Source organism: Megascapheus bottae, chromosome 22 (assembly GCF_031878675.1).
Source record: "Megascapheus bottae isolate mThoBot1 chromosome 22, mThoBot2.hap1, whole genome shotgun sequence".
Taxonomy (NCBI): Eukaryota; Metazoa; Chordata; class Mammalia; order Rodentia; family Geomyidae; genus Megascapheus; species Megascapheus bottae.
Genome location: NC_143530.1, coordinates 7,878,196 through 7,893,914, shown reverse-complemented (window position 1 = coordinate 7,893,914; position 15,719 = coordinate 7,878,196). Strand labels below are relative to the sequence as shown.

General features: G+C 49.1%; 2 protein-coding genes across 5 annotated transcripts in view; one reads left to right on the top strand and one right to left on the bottom strand.

Annotated features, from left to right (window-relative positions):
• The window catches only part of Ccnd3 (cyclin D3), a 63,374-nt gene extending 63,039 nt beyond the window's left edge, over positions 1 to 335 (bottom strand). The window contains exon 1 of the mRNA XM_090355683.1: positions 314 to 335. The gene's annotated coding sequence lies outside the window, so the exon portion shown is untranslated. The remainder of the gene's footprint in view (positions 1 to 313) is intronic.
• Taf8 (TATA-box binding protein associated factor 8) lies at positions 90 to 13,698 on the top strand. 4 transcript variants are annotated; one of them, XM_090355675.1, is made up of 9 exons: positions 90 to 246; positions 1,010 to 1,166; positions 1,873 to 1,971; positions 2,248 to 2,310; positions 3,081 to 3,205; positions 4,298 to 4,445; positions 5,446 to 5,588; positions 8,545 to 8,684; positions 13,298 to 13,698. In XM_090355675.1, exons 1-9 carry the CDS (start codon positions 208 to 210, stop codon positions 13,518 to 13,520), a joined length of 1,137 nt encoding a protein of 378 aa, XP_090211801.1. In that variant the 5' UTR covers positions 90 to 207; the 3' UTR covers positions 13,521 to 13,698. The 4 variants fall into 4 exon arrangements, with proteins under 4 accessions (XP_090211801.1, XP_090211802.1, XP_090211803.1 ...); XM_090355676.1 differs by lacking the exon at positions 13,298 to 13,698 and adding an exon at positions 8,936 to 10,203 and having other exon boundaries at positions 96 to 246; XM_090355677.1 differs by lacking the exon at positions 13,298 to 13,698 and having other exon boundaries at positions 96 to 246; positions 8,545 to 8,688.
• The last annotated feature ends 2,021 nt before the right edge of the window (positions 13,699 to 15,719 follow it).

Here is a 15,719-nt window from a genome sequence, read left to right as displayed (position 1 = left end):
AGGTCACGTGAGCGGAGGGACTCCGGAGGTCCGAGCATCCACGCCCCCGGGCTTGGGAACTGCCGCTGGGACGGCGCTTCCCCGCCCAGGCCCCGCCCACCGCCGCCAGGCCCCGCCCCGCAACGTCCCCACCCACCTCCAAGTGGATCCGCCCCTCGACTACAAGTCCCATCCGCCCCGCGCGCGCGCACATTACGCCAGAGGAAGATGGCCGACACGGCGGCCGGAGCCACTGGCTCCGGAACGGTAAGGGTTGGAGGCATGAAACCAAAACTGAGGGAGTTTGGGCATGGACTGGACAACAAGCTCTTACCCACAAAGCTTAGCCCACCGTGTGTTCCTAGTGCAGAAGGGACCTTCCGGCCATAAAGTCTCCCCTCCCCATTCCCCAGGGACATGGCAGCGGCCTCCTAAGTTGAGAGACCCGTGATTTGATTGGCTCGTTTCCGGTGGGAGGCGGGAACCCGGAACTGCTTCTGATTGGTTGGAGCAGAACGTTTTTGCCCTCTCATTGGCCAGCTGGAGTTGGGAGGGATTCCTTTTTCAAAATATTTAGCTTCCCTGTATTTCCCCGCTGCTAACCTTTGCCTGAGTCTCCCCGGAATCGTGTGGCGTAAACTGTTTTGATTTTTCCTTGTTAATGAAATGATACAGAGATGGGACAAAAGGAGATTTTGTGGGGGTTTTTTTCTGGAAAATAAATTCGTTTAGTCTCATCGTGCATGCTGTGTATTCTGATTATCTGCTAACCTAGAAAGTGAACAAACGGAATACCCTGCCAGTTAGCCAGTTGGAACGCTTTGTATCTGCAGAAAGGTTGTCTACTTAGAGCACCCTGGTGCTCCATTATTAATCACACGGCCAGGTTCTCTTAAGTCTAAAACATTAAACGGTGATTGTAAAGAGGATTTAGCGCACACACACACACAAAATGTTTTGCTTGCCATTAACGGTGTGTGAGCTACCATCACATCTTGTCCTTTTCTCTCTACGGGCTGCTGGTTTACAGAGATCTGGAAGTAAACAGTCCACCAACCCTGCAGATAACTACCATCTAGCACGGAGAAGAACCTTGCAAGTGGTTGTGAGCTCCTTGCTGACAGAGGCTGGGTTTGAAAGTGCAGAAAAAGCATCTGTGGAAACACTGACGGAGATGCTGCAGAGCTGTGAGTACCTAGACACACCAAGCCTTCTTTGAGTCACTGCCAGCATCTCAGCCCTGGGTTATCAGAGAGAACTGGAAAGGGCAGGGGGAGCAGGGGAGCATGGTGCCGTTTTTTACAGGCTTTAGAATGAAATAAATCTGGGTGTTAATTATCGCTGTGCTGTTCAATAGCTTCTGAATCTCATTCCTCATTTGTGAAATAGAATAATAATTTGTTCCTCATGAAGTTGCCTTTTTGTGTGTCCATAACAGAACATGAAAGTTTGTGGAGCTCTGGCTTGTCTTTTTCACTCTACCACTTGAGCCACAGCTCCATTTCCAATATTTTGGGGGTTAATTGGAGATAAGAATCACTTAGACTTTCCTACCCAGGCTGGCTTCAAAGGGTGGCCCTCAGATTTCAACCTCCTGAATAGCTAGGATTACAGGTATGAATCACCTGAGCCCAACTGTCTAGCTATCTAGCTATCCCTGAACCATGCTCCTCCTGATCTCTGCCTCCCAAGTAGCTAGGATGGCAGGTATGAGCTACCATAGCCCAGGCTCCACCTCTTGACTGTTTGGACAGTCTTAGTGTCCACAGGGGTGAATCTGCTTCGAGTTCTTACTTTCAGTTTGAGTGTAGACCCTGAATAGAATTGCTGGCCACTGTGAGTCTAACTTTTGAGAACTGTGAGTAAGACACCATACCTTTGATCCCTCCACAGACATCTCAGAAATTGGGCGGAGCGCCAAGTCTTACTGTGAGCACACTGCAAGAACTCAGCCCACACTGTCAGATATTGTGGTCACACTGGTTGAGATGGGTAAGTTCATCTCCAGTTTCTACTTCTTCCATTCAGCCAAGAGCTGAGGAGTCTCAGGTTAACCATATCAGCTTATTGTTCTTGGGACTCTCACAGTTCTCTTGAACTGCTTTTAGTGTGAGGTTCCCGGGAGATAGTTCCTCCGACCCCCTTTCAGAGACTTCCCATTCTCTGTTAGGGTGCCGTAGGGATTTACCTTCCAAGGTTCATCTGTTTCTCTCCCTTTCCTTATTTGTTATCTAGATGTTGGCAGTGATTTGTTTTCTTGTTTCTTAGGCTTCAATGTAGATACTCTTCCTGCTTATGCAAAGCGCTCTCAGAGGATGGTCATCACGGCCCGTAAGTGTTCCCTCACTTCATGGCCTTTCAAAAAAATGTCAGCATCGGGGCCGGGAGTTTGGCCTAGTGGTTAAAGTGCTTGCCTAGCATGCATGAAGACCCGGGTTCGATTCCTCTGTACCACATACATAGAAAAAAGCCGGAAGTGGTGTTGAGGCTCAAGTGGTAGAGCTCTAGCCTTGAGAAAGTGCAAGGCCAGTGCTCAGGCCCTGAGCTCAAGCCCAGGACTGGCAAAAAAAAAAAAAAAAAATGTTAGCAGGGCTGGGAGTTTGGCCTAGTAGTAGAGTGCTTGCCTAGCATGCATGAAGACCCGGGTTCGATTCCTCAGTACCACATGCATAGAAAAAAGCTGGAAGTGGTGCTGTGGCTCAAGTGGTAGAGCGCTAGCCTTGAGAAAGTCCAAGGACCGTGTGCAGGTCCTGAGCGCAAGGCCAGGACTGGCAAAAAAAAAAAAAAAAATGTTAGCAGCCATCCCAGTTCTTGTTCATCAGCATGCTCTTTTATGTAGCAACCCTGGGAAGCTACCCTCCCATCTACCTAAGAGCCTAGATTATTATAGGTGGGGATATTAAATCAAGGTCACACAGAGTCACAGGCAGGGTTACTCAGCAAAGCTGGTAATTATGGGAAGAAATGATTGAAGGGCTTTTATTGATGGAAGTATAAAGTACATGCTGTTTAGAAAATTAGGGTTCAGAGAGAAAAGGAGGATTTGGTAATCTGTAGAAACCAGGACGTGGATGGAGTAACCAATTATGATTCTGTTACAGCTCCTGTGACCAATCAGCCAGTGACCCCCAAAGCCCTCACTGCAGGGCAGAACCGACCCCACCCACCGCACATCCCAAGCCACTTTCCTGAGTTTCCTGATCCCCATACTTACATCAAAACTCCGGTGAGTGGTAGAGCGGTCTGGGGACTGTGCCTGGTGTAAAACAGACTATTGCTACTGAGTCTCAGACTTGTGTCCTGAAAATTCTTTTTTTTTTTTTTTTTTTTTTTTTGGTCAGTGATTGAGCTTAAATTCGGGGTCTGGATTCTGTTCCTGAGCTCTTGTGCTTAAGGCTAGCACTCTACCAATTTGAGCCACAGCATTACTTCTGGTTTTCTGATGGTTAATTGGAGATAAAAATCTCATAGACTTTCCTGCCCAGGCTGGCAGGAAACCTTAAACATCAAATCTCAGCCTCCTGAGTAGCCAGGATGATAGATGTGAACCACCAGCACCCAAACTGATAGTATAATATTTCAAGTAGCTCTTTTGAAACCCATCTGGGCCTGGGGCCATTAGTTCATGCCTATAATCCTAGCTACTTAGGAGCTAGAGCTCTGAAAAATCATGGTTCAAAGCCAGCCCAGGCAGACAAATTGAGACTTTTTTTTGGTCGGTCATAGGACTTGAACTCTAGGCCTGGGCGTTGTCCCTAAGCACTTCGGCTCAAGGCTACTGCCCTACCCCTTGAGCCACAGTGCCACTTCCAGTTTTCTGGTAGTTTAATTGGAGATAAGAATCTCACGGACTTTAGTGCCCAGGCTGGCTTTGAACCACGATCCTCAGATCTCAGCCTCCCGAGTAGTTTGACCAACAAGCTGCAAGTCCTGAGTTTGAGCCAAGTACTGGCACATAAACATTGCAGCATTTTAGTGCTGGGAATGTGGCTTAGTGGTAGATTGCTTGCCTAGCATGCTTGAAGCCTTGGATTCAATTCCTCAGTACCACATAAACAGAAAAAGCTAAAGGTAGCATTGTGGTTCAGGTGGTAGAGCTCCAGCTTTAAACACAAAGAGGCTCAGAGACAGCATCCAGGCCCTGAGTTCAAGCCCCAGGACCAGCATAGAAACAGTACCAGCACTTTAGAGGTCCTGGCTATACATAATGGTGGCGGCCATGTCAGTGGCTGGAACATCCTAGCAACATTGAGGCAGAACCCCCAGGGGATCAGAGGTGCCTTGGCTCATCTTAGTGTTTTTCCTGTTCTCTCTTTAGACCTACCGAGAGCCTGTGTCTGACTACCAGGTCCTGCGGGAGAAGGCTGCATCTCAGAGGCGAGATGTGGAGCGGGCACTCACCCGCTTCATGGCCAAGACGGGCGAGACCCAGAGCCTTTTCAGGGATGATGTCAGCACCTTCCCATGTAAATACACACCCCCACCCCACCCCACCCCATCTTCCCTTTCTCTCAGCTAGGTAGGGAGAGATGGCTCAGCTTCTGTCTTTGTCTTAGATGCAGTTAGTCTTCAGATTTCTGGCTCCTTTGCCCAGGCCTTACGTCCTTTCTCCTGTCCCAAAGTGTTGATTCTAAAACGGAAATTACCTCATGACATTGGCTACTGCAGGCACTTTGAGTTTAGGTTGTCTGGAGACTTTCTGAGTCCACCATAGACAGGATGGCTCAGGGTGAGCGGGGTGCTGGCATGTGGGGCCATGGCGATGCCCTTACACAGGTTATCTTTCTTATAATTGCATCATGGCAGGATTAGGTGGTGCTAACCAGGTTGTTCATTTCCGTAAGTTCTTCCCTCAGAGGGCACCAGGGAGATTAGCTGCGAGTCGGTTCATTTAGCATTGCAATGTTCCAGCCTGGCCTCAAACAACTTTGGGCCCAAGTAAAAATCTGCCTCAGCCCACTAAGCAGCTGGGACTACAGTGAGTGGTTTATTCTTTCCATTCTTACTGAACTGAAGCTCTCGTTTGCCCACTCTTAACCCTTAGTGAATGCACTTACATCACAGTTCTCAAGTTTAGCCTATAGATCAAAGTCCTTTGGGCTGGAAAGATCATTTTCCCTGCAGGATAAAAGAGGCTTGAGGCAGAAAATCCCAAGCCAATGCTCCACTGGGCTTTTATAGCCCATTTCATCTGAGTTCATTTGTCCTGGCTAAAATGGGGTGCTGGTATCTACTTGCCTGAGTTTGAGTCTCTGCTATTTCCTCTGCTATGCCCTCTGCGCCTCATCTTTCTGGTGTGTCATGTGGTGGGAGGAGCGAGGATGATAGGGCACAGGTAAAGTCATAGGCTGGCCTGACCCAGGGTGAATGGGGGCCCGTGTTGTCTCTGAGTTGCTTGCTGATGGTCCTGAGGCTCCAGGTAGCTGTGAGGTTTCTGATTTAGAATCGTGCTTTTCTCCCACCCAGTGATTGCGGCCAGGCCATTCACCATCCCCTACCTGACGGCCCTCCTCCCCTCTGAGCTGGAGATGCAGCAGATGGAAGAGACCGACTCCTCTGAGCAAGATGAGCAGACAGACACAGAGAACCTGGCTCTTCACGTCAACACGGTGGGTTCCCCCTCTGCCTGCCCTGGAGTACCCCAAAGCTCAACCCTCCCTCTAGGAATTGGATATTCCCTACCTCAGACCCCTGGCAGAATGTTAGCTGTTCTCAGAGCTGAATGAGGGTAGGCATTTCTGAGCTTGTGAAAGCCTCACTGAGATCCATAGGAGTGGACCTGACAGAGATTGGGGAGGAAATCGAGGCAAGAAATGGTGGTGGAAGTAGCTAGATCCTGCTGATGTCCTACCAGTCTGGAACTGTGGTCAGAAGGAAAAGCGAGCAGGACTGCAGAGTTCAGTGGCATTTCTGTCACCCAAGATTGACACAAAGGACTGAGAGAAGAGCTAATCAGACCCAGGGGACACGGAGGCACATTAGGAATGCCCGGTGAAGCCGACATCCAAGTGGATGTGCTGCGTGAGCTGGTGTGGAAGTCTCTCTCAGCCTCAAGGCTGAATAGGTTTGTTGGCACTGGTGGGCCCCATCTACGTTTAGCCTTTGCAGGCCTAAGGAGTGCCTCACAGGCCCTCTGCCACCACATTTTCTGCAATCCTCTTGATCCACTGGATGTTTTTCTGTTTTTTTTTTTCCATCTGAGACCAGGACTCAAACTTGCTACCTGCTGCTTTCATGATTGTTGGCAGGCACCCCACCATCTGAACACCTCCAGACCCAGATGCTCTGTTTCTGTCTGTCCCCTTCTCTATCTCAGGGCCACAGATCCCTGAGGGTGTAGCTTTCCACAAGTGCTGCATGGGGGAGGAGCCAGCGTTGTACTTTTGTGGGATCCATGGAACCAGTTGGCGGCAGCCTCAGTATTCTCTCCCATCTCTGACTTGGAACAGGCTTCAGGTCTCATGGAAATGACTTTGAAATCACCTTGGAGGCAGGATGCTGACCATAGGGAAATGGCATTATGAGGGAGGAGGTAGTTGCTACTTCATGAAGCCAGTAAGAACTTGAGGAAGGCTGGCTTGTGTCAGATACCTGATGTGGCATGAACCAGGTTGGTTGGTCTTGGCCTTCGTTTTGGAGAGGGGGTTCCATAAGGCCCCGAATGTCTCCGGGTCCCATGATCCTCTGGGGTCAGGTAAGCACCCAGGTCCTGCAGGGTCCTTGGAGAATAGACGGGGACAGGCTGGGCATGAAGTGCACCCTGGGGAAAATGTAGTTTCTCTAGCAATCCGGAGACAAGTGTCTGCACCCTTGCCAGGTGTCCCTTGTGGGGATTCTACCATTCATTTGGTGCCAGCTGGCCATGGCATTCTGCCTACTGCTTTAAGGACAGGAGCTGCCCCTGGTTGGGGACAGTGAGGCCTTCTTTGCCTCTAGTTACAGAAAGGGAATTTCCACTTTGTCCCCTGATAGAACCCTTGCTAAGCCTCCAGGAGGCACCACTTGACCAGTCTGTGGTCAAGACAGTGCTAGGGTTTTGGTTGGGTCCTCCCCCAGCCGGTGCCACCTGCTGCTGCTACTGCTGTTGGGAGATAAAAGTCTCACAGATTTTCCTGCTTGGGCAGGCTTCAAATCTTTTTCTTTTTTTTTTTGCCAGTCCTAGGCTTTGGGTTTTCTCAAGGCTAGAGCTCTACCACTTGAGCCACAGCACCACTTCTGGCTTTTTTTTTATGTATGTGGTACCAAGGAATCGAACCCTGGTCTTCATGCATGCTAGGCAAGCACTCTACACTAGGCCAAACTCCTGGCCCTTGGTTTCAAATCATGACTTTCATAACTCAACTTTCTGAGCAGCTAGGATTATAGGCACGAGCCACTGGCACCTAGTTTGCTGCTTAGCTTAAAGAACATGAAAACAGAAGACTATGTAAGTAAGGATAGGAGAACTAAACACTCACACTCCTGGGACAATTTTTAGATTTTCATCCATTATTTTTTCTTTTATGGCCATACAGTGTTGTGACAAACAAACAAACAAAATACCCCCCCCACAAAAAAAAGCCCACTGAGATCAGATGAATTATATGTAAATATTTCTCCAAAGTCACATTTTCCTAAAAATAGAAACATTAGCAACATCAAAAACCCCACCAGGGAGTGCTTGCCTAGCATGCATAAAGCCCTGGGTTCGATTCCTTGGTACCACATGCACAGAAAAAGCCGAAAGTGGTGCTGCCGTGCCTCAGGTGGTAGAGTGTTGGCCTTGAGGAAAACTCAAGGACAGTGTTCAGGCCCTGAGTTCAAGCCCTGGGACTGAAAGTAACAACAACAACAAAAAACACCAGAAGATGGTTCAGAGGTCACACATGAATTCCTGCAGCCTTTTCTCTGTCCTGTTGGATTTCTCAGGAATATGATTGTTTGTACCTTGTATAAGGTACAGAATTTGAGACCCAATATGGCTTTTGTTATTTTGGATCTAGGAAATGCCTTATGCGTGTGATTTATTGTTCTGGTCCTCCTTTTTTTCCTCCATTGGGCTGGGATTCATTCATCTCTGCCCCTCTCCAGTCCGCATCTTTCTAAGGCTGCATGTCTCGCCTACAGAAGAGCCTGAGCATTCTGCAGTGTGCTTCCCTTTGTCAAAGCTAATAGTCCCAGCTTCCCAGTCGCTCCTTATAACCATTGCCTGGTCCTTGTGGCATCTGGGGTGGAGGAAAAAACACTGGAGGCCGGGTGAGGTGGCTCACACCTATAATTCTACCTACTCAGGAGGCTGAGATCTGAGGATCGCGGTTCAAACCCAGCCCAGGCACTAAAGTCTATGAGACTCTTATCTCCAATTAAACTACTAGAAAACCGGAAGTGGCACTGAGGCTCAAGGGATAGGGCAGTAGCCTTGAGCTAAAGAGCTCAGGGACAGTGCCCAGGCCCTGAGTTCAAACCCCACGACCGACAAAAACAAAAAAACGATTGGAACGAAGGTGGCTTCTGATTTCAACGAATGAGACACAGATGGTATTCCTTGCCTTATGCTACTGGTGTTGTTTCGGCTTTTGCTCAAAGGACGATTCTGGAGCTGAGAAGGAGAACACTTCTGTCCTGCAGCAGAACTCCTCCTTGTCTGGAGGCCGGAATGGTGAGGAGAGCATCATTGATAACCCCTATCTGCGGCCCGTGAAGAAGCCTAAGATCCGCAGGAAGAAGTGAGTTGGAGGCCGGGGTCCGGTGCCTGCTCCTGGCCAGCCTGTGTGCCCCGTGGCAGGAAGGGCTCACCTTTGGGTGATGGATGGGGAGCACTGCTGTGGTGAGCACATTCTCCCTGTGCCTCTTCATATCCAGCTTGCACGATACCTGTATTCCTTGGTGCATAGCCCTGTCACAGCCCTGGGGCTGGCCTCTCCCAGAGGAGCAGGCAGGGGCCCACATGCAGCCTCCATGCTTCTTTTCTTTCTAGGTCCCTCTCGTGAGCTGCAAAAGAAGCTGGCCTGTGAGGGCTGTGGATAATTACCCTGTTGGGAGAAGAAAAGCTGGAGAGGGTGACCTTCTGTGTGGTCAAGCCAAGGCCTCCGGGTGCCATCCAGCATGATTCTATAGCAAAACTGCCATTCAGATGAACCGTTTTAGAAGTGGAGCTTTGGTGGTAGAATGGCATTGAGCAGAAAAACAAAGGCACCCTGGCCTTGAATTCAAGCCTCAGTACCAACACCTAAATATATATTTTCCTGGATGTTTGGGCTGAGGAAAGAATGACAATACAAATGACATTTTCCTAATCAGGCCAAGCTGCTGCATGCCAGGGTATGGGGCTGCTGGGGATTCCATTTTTATCACAGGACTTGATTTCTTTGTAGACCTGAGGAGCAGGAAAGGTAGCAAGAAAAGGAATCATTCTTTGTTGCTTTGCTTGTTTTCACGTGGTCTTTGCCCAGTGTGTTTTGGCTTCATGGATCCCTTTAATAGATCACAAATCATTGATCAACCCAGACGTTTCTTCTGATTTCTCCCCGGATCATGTTATATGCGCGGATTGGCAGCTGGCAGAAGTCAGGAGGCGCCATGAACAGATGCATTAATGTGTAGGACAGTGACGCGTCAGGGCAGCGCTGTCCAGCCAGCACTGGATAAAAGCTGATCAAAGCATGTCCACCATGGGATTTGTCATCTATTGGCTCCTGGGGACTGTGACCTGCCCCACCGAGGCAAGGAGGCTGGAGTGGGGGTTACATTATTCTGTGACTTGACAGAGGAGCCCTGGATTTGAAGCCGTGGAAACGGACATGGAGTAGAGGAACTGGGAGCTGTACTTGGCCTTCATGGTGAACGTTGAAGAATGTGGCTGGTGTCCTGGAGGCCAGGATGGATGGAAGGCACCATGCCCATCTGCTGGCGGAAGTGGACTCAGGAGCCTGTGGGCCAAGCCAAGGCGTGCCCCTAAGAAGCAGCTCTGAACCTGTTCAGCCTCATTACCTCCTTGGAGAGGCGATTTCTACCTTGAACCCAGCAAACCAGGAAGTAAATTTTTAAGGAAAGTGCTGAACAGCTGATATCTTTTGGTGGGATAGGAAGAAATTTATAATAGAGCAAAACCAAGGAAGGAAAGTGCCAGTGATACTTGGAAGGGGATAGAAGACAAATAAATTGCTTCCTGAGTTGGAATTTAATTTTTTATTTTTTGGTCTATTGTGGGGCTTGGACTCAGGGCCTGGGTGCTGTTCCTGAGCTCTTTTTGATTGAGGTTAAAGCTCTATAGCTCGAGCCACAGCACGACTTCCAGTCTTCTGGTGATTAATTGGAAATAAGAATTTTGCAGACATTCCTGCCTGAGCTGGGTTCACACCACGATCCTCAGATGCCAGCCTTTTGGGTAGCTAGGATTACAGGCATGAACCACCAGCACACAGCTTTTTTAAAAATAGGATACGAATTCAGGACCTTGAGCTGGGTAGGCAGGTACTCTACCACTGAGTCATGCCACCAGCCTTCTGGGCTGGAATTTAACAGTCCATATTTAACTTTGCATCTGGAAGAAACTTGGCATCTTGGTAGGCTCCCGGTTCCTGTGATCTCATTGATATTTAGGGCCCTCTGTGGCTTTGGAAGGAAAAAGCTGCTTTCAGGAAGTGAAGAGCAGATGATAGTGACAAAACTGGATATCCCATTTCTGGACCGCCTTGTTAGAGTTAAAGCAGTGTGGTGCTGAGAGGAGGGGGTTAGAAGGCCAGGCCATGCTGCAGCTGTGTTACCTGTGAGAGATGCTGGGTGACGTGAAAGGTTGGCAAGACTGCTGTTGTTGCGATGAGAACTTCTGAGTCGCCGAATGTATTTATAAATTCCTATTTTTTTTAAACTGGGGAATTATTGTAGAAGTAGATTAAAAATGTGATTTATGAGAGACCCATAATAAAATTTTGTAAATAAGAAGAACTGTAAGTTTTGTATTGAATTTGTGTTCGAAATTGTCACAACGTGTAAAGCTACCTGTAGATTAAGTGCATTTAACCCTCTGTTGAGTGTAAGTACTCTGGGAGCTTTTCTGTTGGAACTTATCAAACACAAAATTGGCAAGTATGCCATATGCCCCTGACCCCACCTCATCACTTATGCCTCTGACATATGACCATGTTGGCCCCCCGCCTCCTTCAGGTTGTTCCCTTGGCTTCCAGGACACATTGTTGCCTGACCTCCCTCTGCTACACTCATGGCCCGCTTTTTTGACTTGCTAGCCTCTGCCTGGGCATGCATGGAGAAGCTGAGCACACCACCACTGCTCACAAGGGCTCCTCTGCCACATTCCCTCACAGCCGTCACCTCTCAGGATTTATTGTCAGTAGCCCGCTCTGCACTAGTCACTCTGAACACCATTACAGGTTGTGGAGAGGTGGCAGTCAGGCATAAGCAAGGAGTACCTGCCCTATGAGCACAGGGCTGCTGGCACAAGTAGCTCACGCCTGCAATCCCAGCTACTGAGATCTGAGGATCAAGGCTCAAAGCCAGGCCAAGCACGAACGTCTAAGAGACTCTTATCTCAGCATGGCCTAGTGGTAGAGTGCTTGCCTAGCATGCATGAAGACTCGGCTTTGATTCCTCAGTACCACGTACACAGAAAAAGGCAGAAAAGGTGCCGTGGCTCAAGTGGTAGAGCATTAGCCTTGAGAAAGCCCAAGGACGATGCCCAGGCCCTGAGTTCAAGCCCCAGGACTGGCAAAAAAAAAAGAATAGGAAGAAGAAGACTCTTATCTTCAATAAACTACCAGGAAACCGGAAGTGATGCTGTGGCTCAAAGTGGTAGAGAGCTAGCTTTGAGCTGAAGAGCTCTGGAGCAGTGTCTAGGCCCAGAGTTCATGCCCCGTGACCAACAAAAAAAAAGCACAAGCCTTTGTACAGTAACCTCCGATATGCACTTGATACCCTGCCTGTTCATCAGCCCTGAGGCCTTTCCCCAGATCCCATCCTTCCTCTAGTCACTCAGCACTCACTGAACTTTTGCTACTGGGCATCGACGTGGAAGCTGTGTTACAGGGGACCAGGCAGAGCTTAAGACTGCCCGGCCTTCCCTGAGCTTTAGCTTCTGAGCAGAACCAGGCTACTCACAACAGACATGAAATGTTGATGGTGACTGTAGGACCCTGAAAGGAAAGTGCTAGGGTAGGTAAGAAACTTCAGAAAGGTCTAATAAAGGGATCCCCTCCACAGATGAGAATAGAATACATGAGAACCATAAGGTCATTGTCAAACCTGCCCTAGTAGCAGACATTTCCAGAACTCTTGGGGAGAAGAGGCAATATGAGAGTTAGGGCTGTTGTAGAAATGCATGCTGGGAGAAGGAACCGGTAGTGTGTTTCTCCACAGTAGAGTGTACCTACGCCTGCACTATAAGAGGCAACTGGTGGATGAGGTCTGGGGGATAGGGGCCGCCACCATGCTCAGTCTCTTGGCTTGACAGGCTCAGAGGGAGGGGCAACAGTGAACGTGATTGTGAATTTGACTTGGAGGGAGTCCTGGGAGCCATTATTTCTCAAAGAGTTCACACACAGATTGTCATCTGCCAATCATGACTCATCAGAGGGGTAGCCGGTTGCCCTGAAATTGGAGAACTTGGCCCCAGAGAGCTACCTGCCTGCCATAGCCTGAGCCGGGTATCAAGGAGGAGGGAGGAAACCCAAGCCCAGAACACCTGGAGACTGCCCTTCCCCTGGGAGGCAGCTTCGGTAGTCAGGAAGCCGATCAACACGCAGACTGCAAGACAGGGAGGCAGCTGTCAATAGAGGGCTGCAGGGTTGCAGCTAGAGCTCGTGCAGAGCCGGTGTGGGTGGAGTTAGCCGAGGGGCTGGAAGAGGTGAGTAAGCCGAGGAGGAGGGAGGGAGGGAGGGAGAAAAGGAGGGGAGGAAGGTGGGGCAGGATCCTCACCACTCAGTGGACTCTGCCTGTCCCTCCTAGAGGACTGGCTCTCTGCAGGCCAGTCTGGTGTTGTGAAGCCAGGATGGACAGTTTCTCCCAGACACCAGACAGGCACGCGCCACCATACCCACCTTCCCGAGGCTTTTCATAGTATTCTTTTCCCCACTGAGTGGTGCTCAGAATGGAATGTATGGCCTTGTCTATGCGAGGCACGTGCTCTACCATTGAACAGAAGGTCAGGAGCCTCTGAGACCCTTAGCAGTAGCTTTGGGGGTACAAGAAGAACTGCGTGGGTCTTGTGATTCACCACAGTGGACCCCAGAATTCAAATCTATTTAGTTGAATCTTTCTTATACATTCCCACTTGAATTATCCTCAGCCACTGATCTCAGGCTTTCCAATCTTCTATTTTACCCAGGCTCCTACTGAAACAAGTGCTTAACTTAATTCTCTGGACACCAAGCAACACAGCCCAGCTGCAAGTGGGAAGCAGCTGGCCTGGGGAAAGACTTTCCATGGACCATCTCACCCCTGGGAACAGAATTAAGGTATTGCCCCGCCCCCACTCCACCTTGGTGCTTCCTACTGACCTCATCCCTATTTATGACTTTCCATTCAACTATTTATTTAATTTTGACTAGATAAGATATGTACACAGTGTAAAAATCTAAAAGACAGAAAAAGGTGCAAATGAGAGTCTAGCATGATCCCTCCTTTCCTGGTTCTCAAGTTCTTGGGCCTCATCCCTGGAGGCTGCTAGTATGTTTCCATCTGTAGGGTCCTCTTTGTTCAGCATCAAATTACAAATGCTTGTACTTATTTGTGCTTTTGTGTGTTTGTGTGCCAATCCTGGGGCTTGAACTCGAGTCTTGGGCACTGTCCCTGAGCTTTTGTGCTCAAAGCTAACACTACCACTTGGAGCCACTACTCTACTTCTGGCTTTTTTCCCCTCCATATTTTGATAGTTAATTGGAGTCTCATAGATTTTTACTGCTTCAAATTGTGATTCTCAGATCTCAACCTCCTGAGCAGCTAGGATTACAGGCATGAGCTACAGGCACCTGGATGTGCTTGTATTTTAATACTATGGTACTGTATAAAGGAGCCATGCTTGCTTCCTATTGGCCAGCAATAAAGAGTTTCCACACTGCTGTATGATGTTGGGTACAGGTGCTGTCCTCTTATTTATCTGTCCCCAGAGATGGACACCGAGGTGGCCCTCAGCCTTCACATATTTCCAACATGGATGCAAGGAGTAGCTTGCAACCAATACCATGTTTCAATCTTTTCCCAATCTGATGAGAAATGGTATTGTTGGAGTGGCTTCTTTTGACCGTTTGTTATGATGGCTGTTCTCCCAGCCCAGCTTTCTCCATCCACATCCTTTGCTGTTCACAAGTAGGAAGGTGCATGGGTGAGGAGCTCCTGCAGTCCTAGCAATCCTAGGCCTTTGAATACCCAAGGCCTAGGGACTGCATTGCAGACCCAGAGACTTTCAACTACAGGCCCTGAGAGCGAGGGGGTCTTAGAAGCCTCCGACTTGTGGCTGTAGACCAGCTCAGTTCTGACTGTTCTGGGATTTAAGCACCAGGGGCCCCAGCTCCTGGCAGCTATGGCAATGCTTAACTTCCAGCAGCAGCAGCAGGAGACAACAAGCAGCAGCAGGCGGGCCCCGCCAGTGTTGAGACTGTCACAGGCCTCAGGAGAGGGACCTTCAGCTCTCCACTGACAGGTGGGCCTACCATATCTGAGGCCCTTAGCCCACTTCAGTCAGGCCTGACAAGTATCCCGACCTCTTCCAGCATCAGGGCCTAGTTTCTCTTCTCGTACTCTTCTTAGCTTTCATCTCCTCAGCCTTAGCTCTTGGTCCTCTTTTGCCTTCTTTGTTCATCCCTCACTGTCTCTGCAGCCACTGCTCCCTTTCATTTCTGCCCTGCCACACTCTGGAATTCAACTGCCTTCTCACTTCAAACTATCACTTCTGGGTTGCTGAAGCAGTGGATGTCCTGCTTCTTCTGCTGCTATCTTTACAGCTCCTCTGATAAGGATTAAAGTAAGAAAAAGACCACATGAGAGAACCCATTTATTGGGCTTAAAGTTGTAGCACAAGAGAGTACGCCCTGGCTGACTAGAAAGAGCCTTCTGCCGCCGCAGCCAGGAAGGGATGTAGTGAGGGAGTTTGCCCCAGTTGTAGCAGACATTCATGCAAATGAAGGTTGTGTTTGCACCAATAACAGGACAGCTGGGCCACCAGGAGAAATAGTCCTTCCCTGGCCTCAGAGAATATGTCCACAGTGTCATCTGATGCTTGTGAAGGCAAAAGTCTGGCACAAGTTGTTTAACATAGTTGTAGGCAGGACTTTGTCCTCAGGAGCTGTAGCTGTGCTTCTACAGCAGGCAGTTCTGGTTGCTGTGTAGCTTCCTCAGATATCCTTTGAGTCTTCAAAGCATACCCAGGACTGACAAGGCAGCCCACTAGCTGTTTGGCTGACAGTCCTTTGTCCAAGGTAACTGGGCCACCGGGGAAGGACCTAGAAACTGATGATTAGGGAATCCGTTCAGTGGCCCCAACATCTTAGATTTAAAGGAAAAGCATGAAAAGATGTGTTTACATTTGTGGTAAGGATCACTTGTCATTGACATTAACTTCTATCCAGCAGCATTCAGCAGGGCTCTAACGATGTTTAACAGTGCTCCGCTCTAACCAAATACTCTTGAGGAGACTCTGGTCTCTTACCTGTCTCTCCTGGAGAACCTACCATTCAGGAACTGCCCGGGTGCATGTGTGTGTGTGAAGGGAACAACTTCTGAAACCCAGTGTTCTCATAGGAAAAAATAAA

Bases quoted from the DNA above. Each gene is read 5' to 3' on its own strand.
- Taf8 (XM_090355675.1), top strand. From the start codon at position 208: ATGGCCGACACGGCGGCCGGAGCCACTGGCTCCGGAACG. The intron at 247-1,009 runs GTAAGGGTTGGA...GCTGGTTTACAG, and splicing joins GAGCCACTGGCTCCGGAACG to AGATCTGGAAGTAAACAGTC. The intron at 5,589-8,544 runs GTGGGTTCCCCC...TTTTGCTCAAAG, and splicing joins TGGCTCTTCACGTCAACACG to GACGATTCTGGAGCTGAGAA.